The sequence below is a fragment of the Canis lupus genome, chromosome 1 (assembly GCF_003254725.2).
Source record: "Canis lupus dingo isolate Sandy chromosome 1, ASM325472v2, whole genome shotgun sequence".
NCBI classification, from domain to species: domain Eukaryota; kingdom Metazoa; phylum Chordata; class Mammalia; order Carnivora; family Canidae; genus Canis; species Canis lupus.
In genome coordinates this window covers 101,015,413-101,037,640 of record NC_064243.1, presented here as the reverse complement: position 1 = coordinate 101,037,640, position 22,228 = coordinate 101,015,413, and the positions used below count along the sequence as shown (strand labels likewise).

Here is a 22,228-nt window from a genome sequence, read left to right as displayed (position 1 = left end):
TTAAACCGTGTCAGCCACATCTGAAAAAAGTCTTTTTCAATTTGGTCAAATTACTATGGCCAATGATGGATCACACTGTTCCTTGTCACATTTCTGATTAAGTCACATTTCTCCACGACCTCCTTTTATAAAAAGCGTCTTCTAGGAAATTAACTCCATCCCAATCCTTGATTCAGTCACTATGCTTTTTTCTACTTTTAAAATTGTCTTTTTTTTAAATTCCAGCTAACATACAGAGTAATATTAGTTTCAGGTGTACAACAGTGATTGAATACTTCCATACATCACCTGGTGCTCATCACAAGTGCACTCCTTCAGCCTCATCACCTACTTAACCCATTCCCCACCCACCTCTCCTCTGGCAACCGTCAGTTTGTTCTCTATAGTTAAGAGTGTTTCTTCATTTTCCTCTTTTTTTCCCCCCCTAAGATCACTTGTTTTGGTTCTTAAATTCCACATATGAGTGAAATCATATTTCTTTCTCTACTTATTTTGCTTCAGATAATACACTCTATTTCTATTCATGTCATTACAAATGGTAAAATTTCATTCTTTCTCATGGTTGAGGAATACTCCATAAAATTACATCTCCACATTTTCTGTATATTGTTTCCATTTTCATAACCATATGTATTCTCAACTCATTAGAAGTGAGATTTTTTTTTTTTTTAAGATTTTATTTATTGGGCAGCCTGGGTGGCTCAGTGGTTTAGCGCTTGCCTTCCGCCCAGGGCATGATCCTGAAGACCTGGGATCGAGTCCCACATCGGGCTCCCTGCATGGAGCCTGCTTCTCCGTCTGCCTGTGTCTCTGCCTCTCTCTTTCTCTGTCTCTCATGAATAAATAGTCTTAAAAAAAAAGATTTTATTTATTTATTATTGAGAGACAGGAGAGAGAGAGGGGCAGAGGGAGAAGCAGGCTCCATGCAGAGAGCCTGATGTGCCAGTCGATCCCAGGTCTCCAGGATCACGCCCTGGGCTGAAAGCAGATGCTCAACCGCTGAACCACCTGGGCTGCCCTAGAAGTGAGATTTTTTAATGATGATCACTTTATTATTTTTTTTTAGAAAAGTTTATTCTTAATTGTACAACAGAATGTAAGACAACACTTCATTCCAGCCATAAGTGGGAACAGATGCTATGACAAGGAATCCAGATGTTTAAACAGAAATGGAATTAAGGATCACCAATGCCTTGGGCACAAGGAGATTTCTGCCAGATTTCTTTTTTTTTTTTTTTTTCTGCCAGATTTCTTAATTCCACCTGTGGCCAGAGGGCCTTTTCTCTGCAGCCATTGCTTTTAGCTCTTCCAGTTTCTTCCGCCCCTCTGTTTCTGCTTGAATGCCTTATTTTCCTCGTCCATTTCCTTGGCCTGCTTCTTGCCTACTTCAGAGGCTTTTTCTTGCCATCGTTTCAGCCGGACACACCGCCTGCTGCCCCTTCCTCAGACCCTGCCCAGAAGTGGTATTTCATTCTCTTACTTTCATAGTCCTGAGAAGAAAGCAAAAGAAGTCACTGATGGTGACTTTTAAGACTTTACCAATATAATTCTGAAAGGATTTTTAGGATTCCTAACATGACTTTGTTGATTTCTTGTCTGCAACTACCTAATGCCGGGTGGGTTCAGGGTTCACCGTGTCCATTCCTTCCTCCATCTATTCTCTCTGGTGGAGACCTGAGGTTGCAGTACACGCCAATAGTTCCCCAATCTCCATATCCACGCACGACCCTTCTGCCAGCACTCAGACACAGGTCCAAGTAAGTGCCCACGTCAAACAGACACTCACAACTGCCCCTGCTACACACAGGAGTCCTGACCGCCCCCAGCCTTGCTTACGCTCGGCCTTCCCACCTCCGGGTTCACACATGGATCCTCCAGTCCTCGGTTGCCTACTCCCCAAGAGGAAGCCCTGCAGCACAAGACGCTGGTGCCCTGACAGAGGATGCCCCAGAGGGGTTGGGCGATGCGCATGCGCCAAGGTGCAGGGGCTTCCCCGTCCTGGTCCTTGCGGTCACCCTGCCACTAGAGCATCCGTCCTCGTGAGGCGCACGGGGAAGTCAGAAGCCAAGCTAGGGCCTGGTTAAAGGACCCGGCAAATGCCTTGACCCGCCTCCTGAGCCTCGACTTCCCCGGACAGGCAAGGGACTGCCTCGCCCTTTCTCAGTACTCGCGAGTTGTGTTCGCTGTGAAGAGATGGGTCTGACAGCGAGCTCTGGGCCTGATAATTCTTTTATTTTTATTTTTATTTTATTTTCATTTTTTCTGATAATTCTTTGAGGTTTAGGAAGACAGGCCCTGGAACAAAATCTTCTGCTCCTTTGTAGAACAAAAACTACATTGCCCAGAAGGCTGTGCGCCGGGCGTCCCTCTTGGTGGGGGCGGGGCTTCCGGGCTTCCGGTGGCGTACGTCATTTGTGTGCGACGGTTCCGTCCACGCCAGCTGTGGGGAGGGGGATTGCTGTTCTGTGGCCACTTCCAGGAAGGCTCTTTGAAGAAGAGCGGAAAGGAGGCTACGACTCACCTCCGCGCCTGTGAAGGACCGGTGAGCCTCGTGGTGACCGGAGGGTGCGAAAATCAGCCGAGGCCACTCCTCCCGGGGCAGGGGAGGAGTGGCGGTCGGTCGAGCCCGCTGGACCCGCCTCTGTGGCCGCCCCCCCCACCCCCCCGCCCCGGTCCTGCACGGGGTACGGGGTCCCATGATGGCGGCGGCCTGGATGGACCCTGCGCAGGTGAGTGGAGGATGCTCTGGGCGCTTCTCCGTCTCTGCTGCGGGACGGGAACGGGGGGCGGCTCCTGGGCAGGCTGGAGGTCGAGAGAGGCCCTCGACTTCTCTTCGAGGTGTGTTCGCGTTAAGACGGGTGGAGCAGGCTTGTCACTTACTCGATCTCCAGCCTCAGAACAGGAGATATTGAACGTATAGGAGGACAGTTGGCAGGCCGCATATAAAGTAGAACTCTGACCCAGAGAAGCTAATCCCTTATCGACGGTAAGCGACCCAGAAAACCAGTCCGCTCTGACCCTCTTCCCGGAAGCCAGATTACTAGCGTTACTCACAGTCCTGGAAGCTAAAAGGGACTCCGTAGGAGTGATGGCCCAAGATGGCAGGATTTGGTGAATAACTGACCCTCCCTATTTTTCCTCCCATTGTCCACTTAAGACCGACCACAAAAACCCGTATCTGCATCCCTATCCCTTCATCTATGATGCTTGGTGAGTGCATGTCAGAGTTCTCATAATTTACACATATACCACCAGGTAGTCAAATGGAGGCCCTCCTTGACTTTTCTGTTTATCTGTCTGCCCAAAATGTGCCTGGCAATGGGAATTTATCGAGCACCAGAACTGAGTAATATTGCAGGGTTCCTATATAAGAACCAGTTCATCAGGAATTTCCAGGGGTTAAATTGAAATAAAATTCTAGAACACTATTAGGACAAAGCAAGAAAGTGAATATGAAACACCATGAGCCAGAGTCTTGGAGCATTTAGATTACACATCTATGGTACTGGGGCTCCCATCTAACAGTGGAGTAGCTGAGTTTACTTATACTTACCCTGGGTCTAATCACATGTGGGGATGTGGTCCTCCATGTGCTGGACATTTCACATTGGAAAACTGTAGAATATAATGAGGAGGTACAACTAACAAAACAAAACATATATGAAGTTTTTTTAAATCAGAAGGCAACACTAGTGGAAACCTAAGATAACTTAAGAACTGAGCACTTGTGGTCCCTGTAACCAGGATGTGAAACCCTCAGCATGGGGCAGGCAGCTAGCAGGACCACTGAGGCTCAGGTACTGCTGTTGTTACTGATACCGTTACTATCATTATTCACTCACTCCTCTGATGTCCTAGAGCCCTTGCTGTCTGCATCTCCCAGTCCTCGCGTCATTTCCATTGTGTTGTGTGGCCTTCCAGTGGCTCCCAGGGAGGAGGCTCCTCCCATACGTTCCTATATTACATCCAGAGCATTGCCCACCTCCCCCTTGAGCCCTGCACAGAGTTTGGCCCTCAGGAGGTACTCGGTGATTCGAGCCTTGATCACTCTGCATCTTTACCAGGGATGTAGAGAGGAGCTGTGATCCCAGCCAACAGCCCCCAGGCCAATGCTGCTACCTCTGTTTGACTTTCCAGGTATCTGTGACCTTTGATGATGTGGCCGTGATATTTACCCAGGAGGAGTGGGGGCAGCTGGACCCGGCCCAGAGGACCCTGTACCAGGAGGTGATGCTGGAAAACTGTGGACTCCTGGTGTCTCTGGGTAAGTCCTCCCGACTCCTCCATGGGGGTCCTGCCACCTCCTTGTCAGAGCACCCTGTGGCTCCAGGCCTGGCTGGTCAAGAAGGCCTCTGGAGCCTTCCCCTGCCTCCTGCCTGCAGCTTCAGTCATTTTCTAGACTTATCTCTTTGTGCCTGCTCTCCTGTGTCTCTTTGGGCAAGAAATGGTTCTTCTTTGGCTCCTAGAAAGTAATGGGAGGAAAGGGGGCTGTTGGCAGAAGCCAAAGCCAGGATTCCAGCTGGGCCCTCTGAGGGGCTGATAGAGGAACTAGGAACCACCATGATTAGGTCCTGGCTTCTGGTCTCTTGTCCTGGCTTCTCTCTCTGGCTCTCTCTGCTCACAGTACTGTACACAGAAAGGTTTTTTCTGCCTCATCAGGTTGTGCCAGGACTGGCCCCCAGATTCCTCGTTTCTGCATCTTTGCATGTTTATGTTCTCTTTCTCTGTCTGCTGCTGGGCTGTGTGGGGTGTCCTTGAGACAGGGATGGCCGCCCGAGCCGGTACTTGTCAGGACCTCCCACCCCAGTGCTTGGTACACACTGGCCTCCGTCTGAGGTTCTTATTTCACATTCCAGAGAGGGAGCTGACTGTGTGAGCCTGATTGGCTCAAGTGTCCTTAGCAGGGCTGTGAGTGATGGGATATTCTCCTAGAAGAGAGTGAGTCAGGCAGGCCTCCAGAAGGCCTTTGCCTTCAGTGCCAACAGGTATTATTCTAAACAACATGATCTCGGTTATGGTGCTTCTTTGTGTTCGTGTGCCTTCGTCATTGTCACTTGTTTCCAGGGCCAAGGTCCTCTGCCACTGCAAGAGAGAAGGTAGAGTACTGCTTCCCAGCACTTGGCAGTTTTGCCCCCAGGACACATTTGGCAATGTTTGCAGCCACTTTGGGTTGTCCTGCCTGGAGTGTAGGTGGTATTGGCATCTAGTGGTTAGAGTCCAAAGGTGCCACACATATCCTTGGATGGACAAGACAGCCCCCTCACTGAAGAATTGTCCCCGCTGCAGAATCCAGAGTGCCATAGTTGAGAAACACCAGCTTAGATGCTTCTCTGCTTGAAGATAATCACCACAAGGCCCTTCAGTTGGAGGGAAAGGAGGGCTGTAATTCCAGAGCTTAGGATGAGACCTGCCTATTTTGGGAGAAATAGAATTACGTCTGTCAGTGAGAAGAGAAAGAGCAAGATTAGGAAAGTTGGATAGGTTAGTATTTCGTAACAAAATGTTTAAGAATAAAGAGGCCCCTCTGTCTTCTGCTGACCTCATCACTCACCTTCAGTGTTTTCCCTGGGCTCACTCTGCCCTGGCCATGCTGGGTGTCTAGTGATTTCCCCACACACGGACCAGCCTCTGGCCTCTGCTTGCTGTTGTGTCTGCCTGGTTGGTGTTCTTGGGCATTTCAGCCACTCACAAGGTTGCCCCTTCTGTGTAAAATGAACACCTCGCCAGCTGTGTCCTGACCACCAGATCTCGTAGAGGCCCCTCCCCGATCCCTCTCACTTTCTCTCATCATCCCGATTATAACTCTCTGTGCCCCTGGTTGTCATCCAGGGATGATGTCATCCCCCAGGGACACTGGGGCAGTGTTGTCACAGGTGGGACAGAGGTGTGCCAGGCACCTAGTGGGAGGAGACCTGGAATGCTGCCAGACATCCTTAAAATGCTCAGGACAGTTTCCTCCCTGCTTTCCTAGCAAAGCATTATCTTGACCGAAGTAATCATGCCCATGTAACCCGAATAGTTACGCCAGGTTGAGAAACTTGTTTCAGAGAGGTAGGAACACTTCATCAACTGGCATTGAGGGACACCCTGACATAATCGTTTCCTGCCTTCTGATTGTTTTTGATGACAAGTCTGGTTTTAGTGCTGAACCTTCTTCACTCCTCCTTCCCTCCAATGGTTGGTACTTTTCCCTTTAAAACAGAGTAGCCTTGAGTTTGCAGCCCTGAATGGGCAGTATGCGCTCACTGGGGCTTAACATTTGTATTCCATTGCCGAGTTTTCGTGGTGACCTGCTACCAAAGGAAGTGACTCAACGTTTCCCATTTACTGGACTGATGCAAGATTTCTTCTTTGAAGAAAATAAGAAAAATTAAATATGGGTCATGTTAGAAAGCAGTTCATAATCATCAGCACAGCTGAGATACCCTGAGCACTGACTAAGCAGGACTGTTTGGGCTTATTGGTGCTCTACTCATTTAAATTCCCACAGTATCCCACCTGTATGAGTTTGCACTTCTAAGATTTTAATTTGTAGAGATGACTTAGGGACAGGCAATACAGGGAGATTAATGCTAGTGTACGTTTTACATATTTGTATGTATGTCTTTAGCGTACGTACATATTTTGTGTGTGTACACACGCACACGCTTGAGCACACCTGTACATACATGCCTGTGTATGTGTGGTAGTTGTATGTATAAGAAAAAAATATTTTTCCTCTACTCGGCAACAGTTCTTGATATCAAAATCTTGTTTTCCACACCATGAGTTGTGACGTAACTACCTGGAGTTAGCACAGATCCCACAGGTTGGGGGCTCAGTCTCCTAGGACAGCACCCCCACAGACACCCCCGCACAATCCACTTCAGATGCCAGGTTGTCACCTGTCCTGATCAACTGGCTGTAAATCAGAGATATGACCCCTTCCTCAGGGTTGATAATTTGCTAGGGTGGCTCACAAAACTCAAGAAAGCACTTCAGTATTATCTGTTACTGGGACGCCTGAGTGGCTCAGCGGTTGAGCATCTGCCTTCAGCTCAGGACATGATCCTCGGTCTGGGGATCGAGTTCCGCATCGGGCTCCCTGCAGGGAGTCTGCTTCTCCCTCTGCCTGTGTCTCTGCCTCTCTTTCTCTCTCTGTGTGTGCCTCTCATGAATAAATAAGTAAAATCTTTAAAAAAAAAAAAGCATATTCCCTGTTTATTTAAAGGATTAAATTCAGAAACGGCTAAATGCAAGAGATGCAAAGGACAAGGTATGTAGAACAGCACACTGAGTTTCCATGGCCTCTTGGCTTGTCACTCTTCTGCCATCTTGATGCGTTAACCAATCTGGCAACCCACTGAAGCACTTTACTTGGGGCTTCTTGTTAAAGCTCCTTACATGGGCCTGACTGATGAACTCATTGGCCATTGATGATTGAACTCCTTCTCCAGCCCTTCTTGCCTCCACAGAGGTTAAGCGATAGAACAGATTTTCTAGCGTTCTAATCACATGATTGCTTTCCCTGGCCCCTCCTCCTCAGGAGTTTTTTAAAAGTCACCTCAGGAACAAAATAGAATTCCTAATGCAAGAAAGCAAAAAGGTCCTGTGTCTAATTTCGTCTTAGGAGAGGCCGTCCATGGACATCTGCTGGGGTTGCAAGTTTTAGCCAGAGGGGGTGGAGTTGTCTTCACCATGAGTTGCCAGTGTGGGACCATGTTGTCTGGTTGTGTGACCATGGTATCCATTGCAAGTTGATGGGGTCCTCAGCTTTTGCCATGTTTGGTTGAAACAGTGTGTTAATGTGAGGTGTGAGTTGGCCAAGAGGCTTCTTATTAAGGCAAGAGAGAGACCCATTTAGGGGTTTGTCATATTGGGATTTGGAAAGGAGTTATTTGAAGCAACCCTTATGTCTTTTACTTAAACCAGGTTTTGGAGGCATGTTTGGGGCATGAAAGTTCTGTGGAATATCTCTTCCCAGAGCCTAGCCTTGCATAATTCGAGAAGTGAAATGTGTGTGTCTTACAGTATTGTCTGCAACTCTGAAGGGAGTAAGGAATACAAGTGCCTTGTATTGTGGCCCTTTTATGTGTAGAGATGTGTGGTTTTGATTTTTGTTTGGGGTGTCTGTGAGACAAGAGAGTCTTAAGAGTTCTTTACCCCAAAGGAGACCATTTTTAGGCAGTGGCTCAACAGTTTATAATGAATTTGGAGATGGGACCATTTGTTCATCAGTGCTAAGATACCCCGCCCCCCCGAAGTTTGGCCCAGTAATGTTTCTTAGATCCATTTTTTATTTAGAACATTCTGGCTAAGAGATAGAAAGCAGCAGCATTCCATTGGTCTCTATCATGTGTGATGGATAGTGGCATCCTTCTTCTGGTTCATGAACTCCTGTAACTGTTCTCTCTGTTAAACTCAGAGGGCTTTCCAGGTAGCCAAAGGGCCTGGAGGAGGGCTGGCCCTCTCCAACACCAAAGCATCTGGCAAGGGACAGAGGATGGGAGAAGCTGCCACCTCCTACAAGTGGAGTTCTGCCAGAGGGCCCAGATTGGGTTCCGTTCTGTCTTACAGAGTCCTCAGTAGCTGTGCTGAGCTCGTGCTGTTAACAATATTTTGAGTAGACCTTAGTCTTTGTTGGCAAGAACCCCATTTAAGGTGGACTGATTTGTAACTAACAGTACCAGTGAGATAAACTTTATAAACGAGCCCCCAAATAATACTAAGTGTAGTATTAGCTGAAACTAAACTATCTCTAATATTAGTATTAGAGATGTTGGATTTGTGTGTCCGTAATGAATGTGTGGAATGAATTTCCTCAGACACGGTTGTCATCGATGTGCCGTCATAGCTGTGCTACTGGAGGAAGGTAGGTGCAGTGAAGATCTTGTCTGCAGAGATCATGTGCAGCGGCAGAGCTGTGGAGCCACGCTCACAGGGCAGCCTGGGGAAGAAGTGTTCACCTTCGGGGTAGAGGCTGGCTGGCTGAGAAGTTGTCCAAACAGGTGCTGAACAGAACAGGGTCAGCCAGATCTGTAAGCCCAGAACAATCACCGGGTTGTTGACTGGATAATGTTATTGATTTATTCATATGGGGTATTGGGTGTGTGGATTGTGTGAACCAGCTCTGGCTGCTTAAACAACAGCTTTATTTTCACGTCATTCTGGAGACTGGAAGTCTCAGACCCAAGGTGCTGGCAGACAGATGATGATCTCTTCCTGGCTGCCACCTTTGTGCTGTGTCCTCACATGGCCTTTCCTCTGGCTTTTAAGGTCACCAGTCCTACCAGATTGGGGCCACATCCCCGTGACCTCATTTAACGTTAATTACCTCCCTACAGGCCCTTTCTCCATGTGTGAGCACATAGTAATGACACCTAGGGGCAGGCACACTCAGTGCAGCAGGAGCCCTCCTGGATGGGCCACCCTGTTAAGATTGTTGGAACCCACTGTGAAGTGCTTTTATTGGCCCCGGGGTTAATAACAGACACAACTAGGCTGTCAAACGGAGAAGTAGTGTGGCAGTCATTCCTTTTTTGATTAGCTTTTATGTGAAGTGTTACTCTCTGGAGTCTCTTTTCCAGCTTCCATTGGGCCTTTCACTATCTTAACTGCTTTTTGTGGGTCCCATTGTACCGAGTCCAATTAAGCACCAAAAATTTACTTAATTGTGTCAGAGCATCCTTGCCCAAAGTGGGGTATTTTAGGACAGTGGTACTCTGAGTAGTGGAAGTATAGGTGAGTCTATAGTTAGAGTGAGACATACCTATTTTTCCCCTGTATTTAGCTACTTTTTCAGTTTGGGCAGAGCAATATTTAAATTTAGCGGAATCTCCAGGTATAACTATGATTTGAGCCCCAGTTTTGATTAAATTTATGAAGTTTTGTCAGTTGGTACAATTTAGCAAATTCTGAAGTTAATTCAGAACCTGTATTGTGGAGTCAGAAAAGTCTGTCAGTGCCGTGTTTTGTTTTGGTGATACAATTTTTTTTGGAATATAAGTTTTGTTATGCTGTACATAGTTATTATATGTAATTTATCATATATGTTTTTAATATATAAATTTTGCATTTCCCATTGGGTCAAATTATAGACAGCGTTTTATTTTATTTATTTTTTGTATATTTTTTTATTGGAGTTAGATTTGCCAACATACAGTATAGCACTCAGTGCTCATCCCGTCAAGTGCCCCCCTCAGTGCCCATCACCCAGTCACCCCATCCCCCCCGCCCATGTCCCCTTCCACTACCCCTTGTTCGTTTCCCAGAGTTAGAGGAGTCTCTCATGTTTTTATAGACAGTGTTTTAGTTCTATGTCTTACTTAGTTCTCTTTTATTTTTTCCTCTCTTTCTAGGAGTTTGTTTTTATTACTATTTTTAAGTCATTAAATAGTTTAGAATGAGTATTATATTTTCTAGACCCGGTATTTCTTTGGTACATAAGTTCTAAAGTAGACCCCCCTCCTTTTTCTCTTGGGGCTTTAGCTTCCTGAAGCCCCATACTGACTTTGTCTCCTGCTGGTGAGAGGAGTGGGGGAGGTCCTGGGGCCTCTGGGCAGCAGCCTCCCTGAGATGGGCCCTGGTCTACAGCATAATTGTTTTTGTCACCTCTCTTGTCTCTGGTCATTTTTCTTTTCTTTGGATATTTACCTGATAAGCTTCTGGCAGTCCCAGGGGCTGGAGCTTACCTCTAGGGCAGCGGTGGTGGTGGCATCAGTATCCTGATTGTGTCAGTTTGGTTTTAAGGAGGAGACGCGTGACATGCCAGTGGGCAGCAGCAGTCAGGAGTCCCCAAACTCATTGGCCAGGGGTTGTAAAGCCTGGAAACATCCTGAGGTATCTTAAGAGGGAGCAGGAACAAGATATTCCATAACGTTTTTCCCTCCATTTTATATTGAACCCCGGGTCTCCACGAATGGGGTCTTTTATTCCTTGCTGGATTGAGAGTCAGACTACAACAGTTAGGTAAGTGACGAATGGGAGATTTGTCCTCGAAGCAATTTAAGCCTGTTGTGCCATGGTGTCTGAGGCGGGTGCCCCATACTCTGTTGGCAGTAGGTCCCTTATATCACAGGGAGCATGACTCCTGATGGCTGAAGGGAGAGCTTACTCCCTTTCCACTGCCTTATCACCAGACCCTGTCCTGAGTGGGTAGCAGATGTGAGCGAGATTTGCTCAGTGACAACTGATAATCTTGGGCTGTGGTTCAGGATCTTCCAGAGCAGCCTTCTGTGGGTCCTGGTGCCTCTACCCTTGACTCCTTACAGAGTGCTGTGTCGTCTTCCCCTGCATCTGTGTTTGGCTACATGTGACAGAGCAGCTCAGTCTTCATCCTGAAGGAAATTTATTATCTCACAATGGTGGGTGATAACCCAGCTGTGGGTTTCTTTACTTCCTCTCTGTGTTCTAGATCTTATAGGCAGGTTCCCTCACAAAAGTCCTGGGATGCTGACAGACTACAGGAGCAGCAGATCCCCTTACTCAGCCATCCTGGAATAAAGCTTTCTAAAGTTGCACACCTCTAACTGTTGGTGATTGAGTTATGCCACTTGCAGGTTGGTAGAGACTGGTTTGTCAACCTTCCTTTAACGCCAGAATCATCTGGGGAGGTTTTAAAATCTACCGATATCCAGGCCTCACCAGAAATTTCCTTTCAGTTGGACATGAACCCGACATCGCAGGAGATGTTGACGCACACATGGTTTGAGACTCACTTACCTGGGTTAATTAGAAAATATTTTCTGGGAGGGGAGGGGGTCATATTCCCTGGGATTCTGTGTGCTGGCAGTCAGAGGGAATAGGTGCTGTCTACACAGCCAGCACTACTGTCTAAAGTCTTTGAATCCCAACACTGGACTTTGTGCCTGTTTCCAGGTGATAGGTTAGTATTTTGTTTGTGTGGATGGGGGTAGCTTCATTCCCGGGTCATATCCACATTCTGAAATCCCAGACTAGATTGAGAGGTTTTATTTCTTTTTCACAAAAATCCTAGTGTCGTCTTTCTTTGTCTGTGAACAGGGTGTCCTGTTCCTAGACCTGAGCTGCTCTACCAGCTGAAGCACGGGCAGGAGCTATGGATGGTGAAGAAGGACCTGTGTCAAAGCACCTATCCAGGTAGGAGCCAAGATGTGGGCAGATGGGAGACCCTGCAGGCTGGAGACTGGGAGGAGACCACCAGCCCTGGTCCCCTGGGGAAGCTTCCTGTTCTGGCCTCTTTGGTGGTTTGGAAGCCATGGAGCCCTTTAACCCAGAGTCAGTGTGCCCACTAAGGGACCATAATGTTGGTTGTTCCTTCCACCTTCCAAGTTTCAGTGAATGGTCCTGCCACTCAAGCAGGTTAGAGGCTGGATACAGCCTCAGAGAATTCCTTACACCTCCACCTCCCTCAGTCCCTCATCCAGCCATTCCCCAGATCCTGTCCGTTTCACATCCTGTACATCTCCTGAATGCATCAGTTGCACTACCTCCATCAGAGCCATCCCCATACTCGACCCACGCTCCCATCTTCTCTCTGGGAGATGCTGCTAGTCTCATAACCTGTCTCTGCATCTGCTTGGTGCCTCTAGTCAGCTCCGTGTCCTGCATGAGCTAGCCCGGGTGCTCAGACTTTGTCCCAGATGCTGACCCAGTCGTGGATGTCTCCGTATATGACCCCTAAGGTGTCAGCAGGTCTTTATGTTGAAAGCACAGTCCGCCACCTCTATTGCTTGATCCTCCACCCCACCACCCTCATTCGGGCTCTCGTGTCTGCAGCTTCCCCTTCTATCTAGCGGGAGGGGTCTTGCTCCTGGCCCTGGCCAGTCCCTTAACCAGAGTCTAGAGCACACCTTTTCAGGAAAATGTTTTCTTCATTCATACTCTTATTTCTTGTAGTGTAACTTCATCCTTTCTCCTCTCAATGTAAAAATATGCTGAGATACCTTACCCTCAAAGAAAAATCAATAAGAAAGTTCCTGTCTCACATTGTATTCATCCACTTTGTGTGTATTCAGTTATTCACATTTTTTACCCTCATACATGATGTTGTCAGGAGCAGTCTTGTATGGGTCATCTTGCACACAATATAGTGTCTTTGATGTTTCTTGGAGTAAAATTGTTGGGTTATAAGCTATGTAAGCCTTCAAGTTTACTAGATAATTGCCATTGTGTTCTAAAGGACATGTACCTATTTACACTTTCACCGGAAAGCGTGGAAGTTCCTTCGACCTATAACTTTGCCCAATACTTGCTACTCTAAGCATTCTGAATCATTGACAATCAAATGAACCCAAAACTGTATCTCATGTGGTCTTGATTTGCTTTTCCTTCATTGCTGAGAAGCTTTCGTACCTGATCATATGGTTATTGGTCAGTCTGTAATTTTTCCTTTGACATGTCATTTTATGGGGATCCCTTGATGGCTCAGCGGTTTCCTGCCCTGCCTGCCTTCCGTCCAGGGCGTCATCCTGGGGTCCCAGGATCGGGTCCTGCATCGGGCTCCCATCATGAAGCCTGCTTCTTCCTCTGCCTCCTGTGTCTCTGCCTCTCTCTCTCTGTCTCTCATGAATAAATAAATAAAATCTTATAAAAAAGAAATGTCATTTCCTGTTAGTACCTATCTTTCTATTAACTCATAGCTTTTGATTCGTAAGGATTCTTTGTATATTCCCTGTGTTATTTTTTTCATGGTAAAATATTCATAGCATAAAACATCATTTTATCCATTTGAAGTATAGTTGAGTGATATTAAATATGTTCATAATGCCATGCAACTATCACCACCATATACCTCCAAGGCACTTCATTCTGTAAAATTGAAACTCAATATCCACTATTCAGTAACCCCCCCAATCTCCCTGCCCTAGACCCTCATGACCACAATTTTACTTTCTCTATGATTTTGACTACTCTAAGAACTTCATATTAGTGGAATGATGCAGTATTTATGTGTTTTTTATAACTGGCTTTATTTCACTTAGCATAATGTCCTCAGGTTTTATCCATAGTGTAGCATATGTCAACATTTTCCTTCCTTTCTAAGGCTCCATAATATTCCACATACCACACATACCAAGTATCCATTCATCCTTCAATGGATACTTTGATTGTTCACATGTTTTTCCTGTTGTGAATAATACCACTGTGAAGATGGGTGTACAAATATATTTGAGAACCTGATTTCAATTCTTTTGGGCATATAACAAGAAATGAAATTGCTGGATCATCTCATAATTTTTAACTTTTTGAGGAACTGCCATATTGTTTACAACAGAGACTATATCTTTTTACATTCCCACCAGCAGTGTACAAGAGTTCCCACTGCTCTACATCCTCAAGTATTTGTTATTTTCTGATTTTTTGATAGCCATCCTAATGGATGTGAGAGGATACCTCTTTGTAGTTTTGATTTACATTTCTCTAATGATAAGTGATAGTAATAGTGGTATTGAACATCTTGTGCTTATTGATGATTTGTATGTCGTCTTTGGTGAAAAGTCTATTCAAGTCTTTTCCCATTTTTGTATTTGATTTTTTTTTTCAGGACTGTATTTGATTTTTTATTGTTGAGTTTTAGTTCTCTATATATTCTGAATATTAATCCTTTATTAGAAATATGATTTGCAGAAATGTCCTATTCTTTGGGTTGTTGCCTTGCTCTGTTGATAATAACTTGATGCACAGTTTTTTAATTGTTATGACTAAAATTTATTTTTTCTTTTGTTGCTTATGCCTTTGGTGTCATATCTCAGAAGTCATAGTCCAATCCAGTGACATAGAGGTTTTGCTCTATGTTATCTAAGGATTTTATATTTTAGAAGTCTTACATTTAATTAAGTCTTTGATCCATTTGAGTTCTTTTTTTTTTTTTTTGAAGATTTTACTTATTTATTCAATAGAGACACACAGAGAGAGAGATACAGAGACATAGGCAGAGGGAGAAGCAAGCTCCATGCAGGGAGCCCAATGCGGGACTTGATCCCAGGAACCCAGGATCATGCCCTGATCCAAAGGCAGACCCAACTGCTGAGCCACCCAGATGTCCCTGAGTTCATTTTTTTATATGATGTTAGATAAGTGTTCAGTTTAATTCTTTGACATGTAGATATCTAGTTTTCCCCAGCACTATTTCTTTCAAACACTGTCTTTTTCTCTGTTACGTGGCCTTGGCAGCCTTGTCAAAAATGATTTGATGATATATGTTAGAGTTCATTACTGGGTTCTTGATTATATTCCCTTGGTCTATATTTCTTTACGCCAGTACCACACTATTTTGATTTCTGTAGCTTTGTTTTGTTTTTTGATTCCTGGAGTTTTGTAGGAAGTTTTGAAATCAGGAATTTTGAGTCATCTAGGTTTGTTCTTCTTTCTCAAGATGTTTCAGCTACTCAGGATCCATTCTGATACCATATGGATGTTACTGTGGATTTTTCTATTTCTGCAGAAAGTGCCTTTGGGATTTTGATAGGGATTGCATTGAATCTGTGGATCATTGTGCAGTATCAATATTTTAGCAGTATGAAGACTTCCAGTCCAAGAGCATGGTATATGTTTACATTTATTTACATCTTTAATTTCTTTTAGCAATGATTTATAGTTTTCATTGTCTAAGTTTTGTTTTGTTTTTTTTGAACATTTTATTCATTTATTCATGAGAGACAGAGAGAGAGAGAGAGAGAGAGAGAGAAAGGCAGAGACATAGGCAGAGGGAGAAGCAGACTCCATGCAGGGAGCCCAATGTGGGACTCGATCCCGGGACTCCAGGGTCATGCCCTGGACCAAAAGCAGGCTCTAAACCACTGAGCCACCCAGGTGTCCCTTTTTTAGTAGATTTATTCAAGGCTCCAGTTTTGTTTTGTTTTGTTTTTTAAGACTTTATTTATTCATGAGAGACACAGAGAGTACACAGACATAGGCAGAGGGAGAAGCAGGCTTCTTGCAGGGAACCTGCTGCAGGACTTGATCCCCCGACCTGTCATCATGCCCTGAGCCAAAGGCAAACGCTCAACCACTGAGCCACCCTGGTGTCCCCCTCCTTGAGAAGAATTTAAATGCTGTTGTTGTTGGGTAGAATATTATGTATATGTCTGTTATGTCTGGTTGATTTATTATGTTAAGTCTTCTACTTCATTACTTATATTTTGTCTGGTTGTGCTATCCATTATTGAGAATGGGGTATTGGAGTTTCCTATTACCTTAGGATTGTGTTTTTCTTCCTTCATTGTGTCACTCTTTGCTTCATGTATTTTGATAGTCAGTCCTTAAGTACATGTTGACAATTGTTATAATTTTTTGATGTATTACACCTTTTATTAAAATACAGTATTCTTCATTGCTTTTTGTAATCTTTTCTGACTTAAAGTCTATTTTGTTTGATATTAACAAAGCCACCCCTGCTCTCTTTTGGTTAGTATTTACATGGAATATCTTTTTTCCTTTCTTTCACTTTTAATCTATTTGTGCCTTTGGATCTATAGTAAGTGTCTTGTTAGATGCATATGGTTGGATCATGTAATTTATCAATTATGCCAGTCTCTGTTTTTTATTTTATTTTATTTTATTTTATTTTATTTTATTTTATTTTATTTTATTTTATTTATTATTTTTAAAAGATTTTTATTTATTTATTTATTTATTTTATTATTATTATTATTTTTTAAATTTATTTATGATAGGCACACAGTGAGAGAGAGAGAGGCAGAGACACAGGGAGAGGGAGAAGCAGGCTCCATGCACCGGGAGCCCGACGTGGGATTCGATCCCGGGTCTCCAGGAACGCGCCCTGGGCCAAAGGCAGGCGCCAAACCGCTGCGCCACCCAGGGATCCCGATTTTTATTTATTTATTCATGAGAGACACATAGAGAGAGGCAGAGACATAGGCAGAGGGAGAAGCAGGCTCCATGCAGGAAGCCCAATGTGGGACTCAATCCCAGGATCATGCCCTAAGCTAAAGGCAGACACTCAGCTGCTGAGCCACCCAGGTGTCCCAGTCTCTGTTTTTCAATTTGAGAGTTTAATCCATTTACATTTAAAGTAATTTCTGATGGGGGGAGACTTCTATCATTTTGATATTTGCTTTCTATATACATTATAGATTTGTTTCTCATTTCTTCCTGTTTTGTGTTTAGCTGACCTTTTTAAAAATATTTTATTTTTTTCAGAGAGAGCACGCATGAGAGAGGGGGAGAGGTAGAGGGAAAGGGAGGAACAAATTCCTCACTGAGCAGGAAGCCCATCGAGGGGTTCAGTCCCAGGACCCGGGATCATGACCTGAGCCAAAGGCAAATGTGTAAACCATTGAGCCACTCAGGTGCTGCTTAGCTGATTTTTTGTAGTGAAATGTTTAATTCTTCTCATTTCCTTTTGTGTATATTCTATAGCTATTTTTTTGTTGTTACCATGGGGATTACATTTAGCATCTTAAGTTTATAACACTAATTTGATTTTATACTAGCCTACCTTCAACACATAAAAAAATTCTCCTTTACATTCCTGTTCTCACCTCCTGAGTTGTTCATGTTGCATGAGTATATCTATGTGTATTGTGTGCCCTTCAACTTATACTAGTAACTATTTTAAGTGCATTAGTCTTTCAAATTATGTAGCAAACAACATGTGGAGTTATAACCTGCACTTAAAATAACACTTGCTTTTAGATTAGTATATTTTTTTAGTCTCCTAAGTCACATAAAAAAACAAAGTAGAATTATAAAGCAGTTAAAATTTTTATAATTGTGCATTTACTTTTATTGTGGTCTTTATTTTTTTATATGCCTTTGAATTACTGTGTAGTGTCTTTCAGCTCACCCTGCAGGATTTCCTTGAGAATTTTTTGCAGGGCAGTTCTAGTGATAACAGAATTCCTCCTGTTTTACATATGGTACTGTCTTAATTTCCCCCTCACTCTTAAAAGATTCTTGGTTGACATTTTTTTTTTCTTTTACCCTTGAATATACTGACCCTGTCTTTTGGCTCCCAAGTTTCATATGAGAATTCTGCTGATAATCTTACTGAGAATTTCTTGAGTTGCCTCAAACTTGCTGTTAAGATACTCTGTTTATGTTTGGCTTTCAAAAGTTTGATTGTAAGTTTTTTATTGGTGTGAATCTATTTTATTCCATCTTTCTTGGAACGTGCTGATCTTTTTGGATGTTTATATTGATGTCTTTTATCTAATTGGGGACATTTTCAGCCATTTATTCAAATACTTTTTTTGACCATTTCTCTTTTTGATAATCCCACAATGAGTAGTATATTGGTTCCTTTAGTGCTGTATTACAGGCCCATTAGGATATGTTCTATTTCTTACATATTTTTTTTTCTGTTCTTTGGATGTAATTTCCATTTCCTATATTTAAGTATTCTGATTCTTTCTTCATCCTACTAAAATCTTTCTTTGAATCCTCGTAATGAATTTTTCATTTCAGTTATTACACTTTTCATTTTGGTTTGTTTTTAGGTTTCTGGCTTTTGTTGATATTTCCACTTTGTTTATACATAGTCTTCTTGACCTTCTCCATATCTTACTTTAGCTCTCTGAGCTTCTTTAGCATGGTTGTTGTAAAGTCATGTCCAGTAAGTCTGCATCAGGTATTTTTTAGAAACAGTTTTTGGAGGGATTGCATACATTAGCTACCTTATCCTCGGGAACTAGTTACCCTTCTGTCATTGATGTATAACAATACATGCAGAAAGTATTGGTAACCTAAGATTTTTACCTGCCTTGAGTATCCAAAGTTTTATTGACTGTCATTATATAAGCACAATTGATTGAATGCTTTCCTACATGACTCCTGCCCCTCCCCCATCTCTTTCCAGAAGCCTACTTGCTATCTTATAGCTGAAAGTACCAACCTTCTAATTACATGTGGTCAAGCATTGCCCTGAGTCATCTTTTAAGTGTGAACTTTCTGGGAGCCTAATGAGTTACCTATTTGCATAAATATCCAGTCTGGAATTGACTATGTCTTTGTCCTCTAACCCAATCACTCTCCCGGTTCCCCTTTCATGGTGTCAGCAGTTCTAGGACCAGGAAAGAAAGATACTATTACCTGGGATTTAGAGGTAGCAAGACACAGAGATACTATTTTCATCTTTTTCCCCCTCTTCATTTCACTGAAGTGCTCATTTTTATTCTACGTTGGCATTACAGACAGACCTTTTTATGTATTGGATTTCTTTCAGGTGACAAAGGAAAACCCAAGATCACAGAATTTACCACTAATGAGCCAGCCCTGTCTGAGGGAGTCGCCCTCCAGGAACAACTAACACAAAGAGTCCCAGGGGATTCCCAGGTGGGCCGAACTAAGGATCAGGATGGATCATTGGAAATGCAAGAAGGACACTGGAGATCAGAGATAAACCCCCAGGAGAAACTCCCTGGGAAATCAAACTCTGAACATGGCAACATAGGAACAGCTAATAATGTGCGTTCAAGGATTATACAGGAGCCAGTCCCTCTGGGAAGTGCTGTCCGTGACCATGACTCATGTGGATCAGATAAAGATCCCATGATTCAAGAAGAAAATATCTTTAAATGCAATGAATGTGAGAAAGTTTTTAACAAGAAACGCCTCCTTGCTCGACATGAGAGGATTCATTCTGGAGTGAAGCCCTATGAGTGCACCGAGTGTGGGAAAACATTTAGTAAAAGCACTTATCTCCTTCAACACCACATGGTCCACACAGGGGAGAAGCCCTATAAGTGTATGGAGTGTGGGAAGGCCTTCAACCGTAAGTCACACCTTACACAACACCAGCGGATTCACAGTGGAGAGAAGCCTTATAAGTGCAATGAATGTGGAAAGGCCTTCACCCATCGCTCCACTTTTGTCTTGCATAACAGGAGCCACACTGGAGAAAAACCCTTTGTGTGCAAAGAATGTGGAAAAGCTTTCCGAGATAGGCCAGGTTTCATTCGTCACTACATAATCCACAGTGGTGAGAATCCTTATGAATGCTTTGAGTGTGGCAAGGTATTTAAACACAGATCATACCTCATGTGGCATCAGCAGACTCACACTGGGGAGAAGCCCTATGAGTGCAGTGAGTGTGGGAAAGCCTTCTGTGAGAGTGCAGCCCTCATTCACCACTATGTCATCCACACTGGGGAGAAGCCCTTTGAGTGCCTAGAGTGTGGGAAAGCCTTCAACCACAGGTCCTACCTCAAGAGGCATCAGAGAATTCACACTGGGGAGAAGCCCTATGTGTGCAGTGAGTGTGGAAAGGCCTTCACCCACTGCTCTACTTTCATCCTGCATAAAAGGGCCCACACTGGAGAAAAACCTTTTGAGTGCAAAGAGTGTGGGAAAGCCTTTAGCAATCGTGCAGACCTCATTCGACACTTTAGCATCCACACTGGAGAGAAGCCCTATGAGTGCATGGAGTGTGGAAAGGCCTTCAACCGCCGCTCAGGGCTCACAAGGCACCAGCGGATTCACAGTGGAGAGAAGCCCTACGAATGCATGGAGTGTGGAAAAACCTTCTGCTGGAGCACAAACCTCATCCGACACTCTATTATCCACACTGGAGAGAAGCCCTATGAGTGCAGTGCATGTGGAAAAGCCTTTAGTCGCAGCTCCTCCCTCACTCAGCATCAGAGGATTCATACTGGGAGAAAGCCTGTCAGTGCAACGGAAGTGGGAAGACCCTTCACGAGTGGGCAGTCGTCAGTCAACCTCCAAGACCTTCTGTTGGGGAAAGATTTCTTGAATGTAACCACTGAGGAAACCTCTTACTCAGAATCTGATCATTCATACCAAAAAGAAACTCCTCAGTTTCCTTCCCTATGAGAAACCCTTCTGTTGCAAGATATCATTTGTCATCTAAGGAGTCATACTGAAAATTTACCCAGTCTAGAGCCTTATTCTACATCTGAGAACTCATCCAGAGAGAGACTCAGTGATTATATATGCACATAGGAAAACCTTCAGCTACATATTTTTCCTTAATTTACACTGCAGTATTATCTCAGGAATTTTTTTTTTTTTTTTTTTTTTTTTTTTTTTAAATAAAGAAAGGAGACTTAGAATGAACGGCAAACAAACACTTTTTTTTTCCCCCAGATTTCCTTGCCAAGCCTTTGGCACTTTGTCATGGAGTCTCTAGTTTACTTGGCAGGAGGAGGGTTTTGTTTTAGCAGTAAAGGACCTAGACTTTTATGTGTTGTGTATATGCATTCATTGTTGTCCAGTGTCAAGAGAGTTAGACAATTGAGGGCAGATTTGGAAACTTTTATGAACATCTTCTTTGTTCTAAAACATTGTCTCTGTTTAAGGAGCTTAATTTTTGTTGAGAACTATAAAGGCTGGACCCATCAAACACCTTTATATTTGAGGACATAAAAATACACATACGAATGCGAGCCCATTTTATTGCACCATTTAAGACTCTTTAAGGCTCTTTTTTTTTTTAATCTTCATGTGGTTTTAAAGAGATGATACTTAGACTTTTTCTTGTCCTTTACGATTGGTTTCCTTGATTGTTGTAATTAAGTGTAAATCCTCCAGCTTTATAAAATGATTTCTCTCTCTTTATTTTTTTTTAATTTAAACCTAATTTAGCACTCTGTATTACTTTGAACTTCACATAAAGTTTTGGAGAAGCCTATTTTTATGAAGAAAATCTATGGAATTTCTATAGAAATTGGGTTAAATTGTCAGATCAGTTGAGAATTGGCATCTTTACAGTGTTAACTCTTCAATTTATGAACACAGGATGTCTCTATTGCTTGATTTACTTCATCACTGTTTTATAGATTTCAATAATAGGTCTTGTATGAATTTTATAAGATTTGCATCTAAATGTTTTTTCTTTTATTATAAATGGCATTGACTTTTGAACTTTCAATTTCCACATAAGTTTTGGTAGTATACAGAAATGTAATTAAATTTTGGATGTCATTATGGTATCTTGCAACCTTGCTGAACTGTAGGCATTTATTTGTTTTGGTAGAATGCTTGGGGTTATAAAACTTAAAAATATCATCTGCAAATAGACAGTTCTTTTTTTTCCTCATCATATATATATCATCATATATATACCTAGTATTGTCTTTTCTTGTCTGCTAGCTAGGATTTCCAATATGTTGATCAGTAGTAGTAAGAAAGAATATCCTTGTCTGGTTTCTGATAGTGGGAAAACACTTTTTCATCAAGTATGATGTTAGTATAAGGTTTTTTTTCTTTATAGAATTTTCTTACCAAGTTTAGTAAGTTTCCCATATTCCTAATTTGCTGGGTTTTTTTCTGTTATTGTGAATGGGTGTTG

The 22,228-nt window shown here is 43.3% G+C and overlaps 1 protein-coding gene and 1 long non-coding RNA gene across 2 annotated transcripts in view; one reads left to right on the top strand and one right to left on the bottom strand.

Annotated features, from left to right (window-relative positions):
• Window positions 1-20,964, top strand: part of LOC112643665 (uncharacterized) — a 54,341-nt gene extending 33,377 nt beyond the window's left edge. The window contains exons 11-15 of the mRNA XM_049108476.1: window positions 2,027-2,197; window positions 2,285-2,542; window positions 4,180-4,264; window positions 12,001-12,096; window positions 19,145-20,964. Of these exons, the coding sequence (XP_048964433.1) occupies window positions 2,027-2,197; window positions 2,285-2,542; window positions 4,180-4,264; window positions 12,001-12,096; window positions 19,145-20,751 (2,217 nt within the window). The 3' untranslated portion in view covers window positions 20,752-20,964. The remainder of the gene's footprint in view (window positions 1-2,026; window positions 2,198-2,284; window positions 2,543-4,179; window positions 4,265-12,000; window positions 12,097-19,144) is intronic.
• LOC118351488 (uncharacterized) lies at window positions 967-1,824 on the bottom strand. Its single transcript, XR_007404219.1, has 2 exons — window positions 1,607-1,824; window positions 967-1,490 (listed from the first exon to the last, which is right to left on the bottom strand). It is a non-coding gene; the product is annotated as an uncharacterized LOC118351488 (long non-coding RNA).
• Window positions 20,965-22,228: the final 1,264 nt, after the last annotated feature.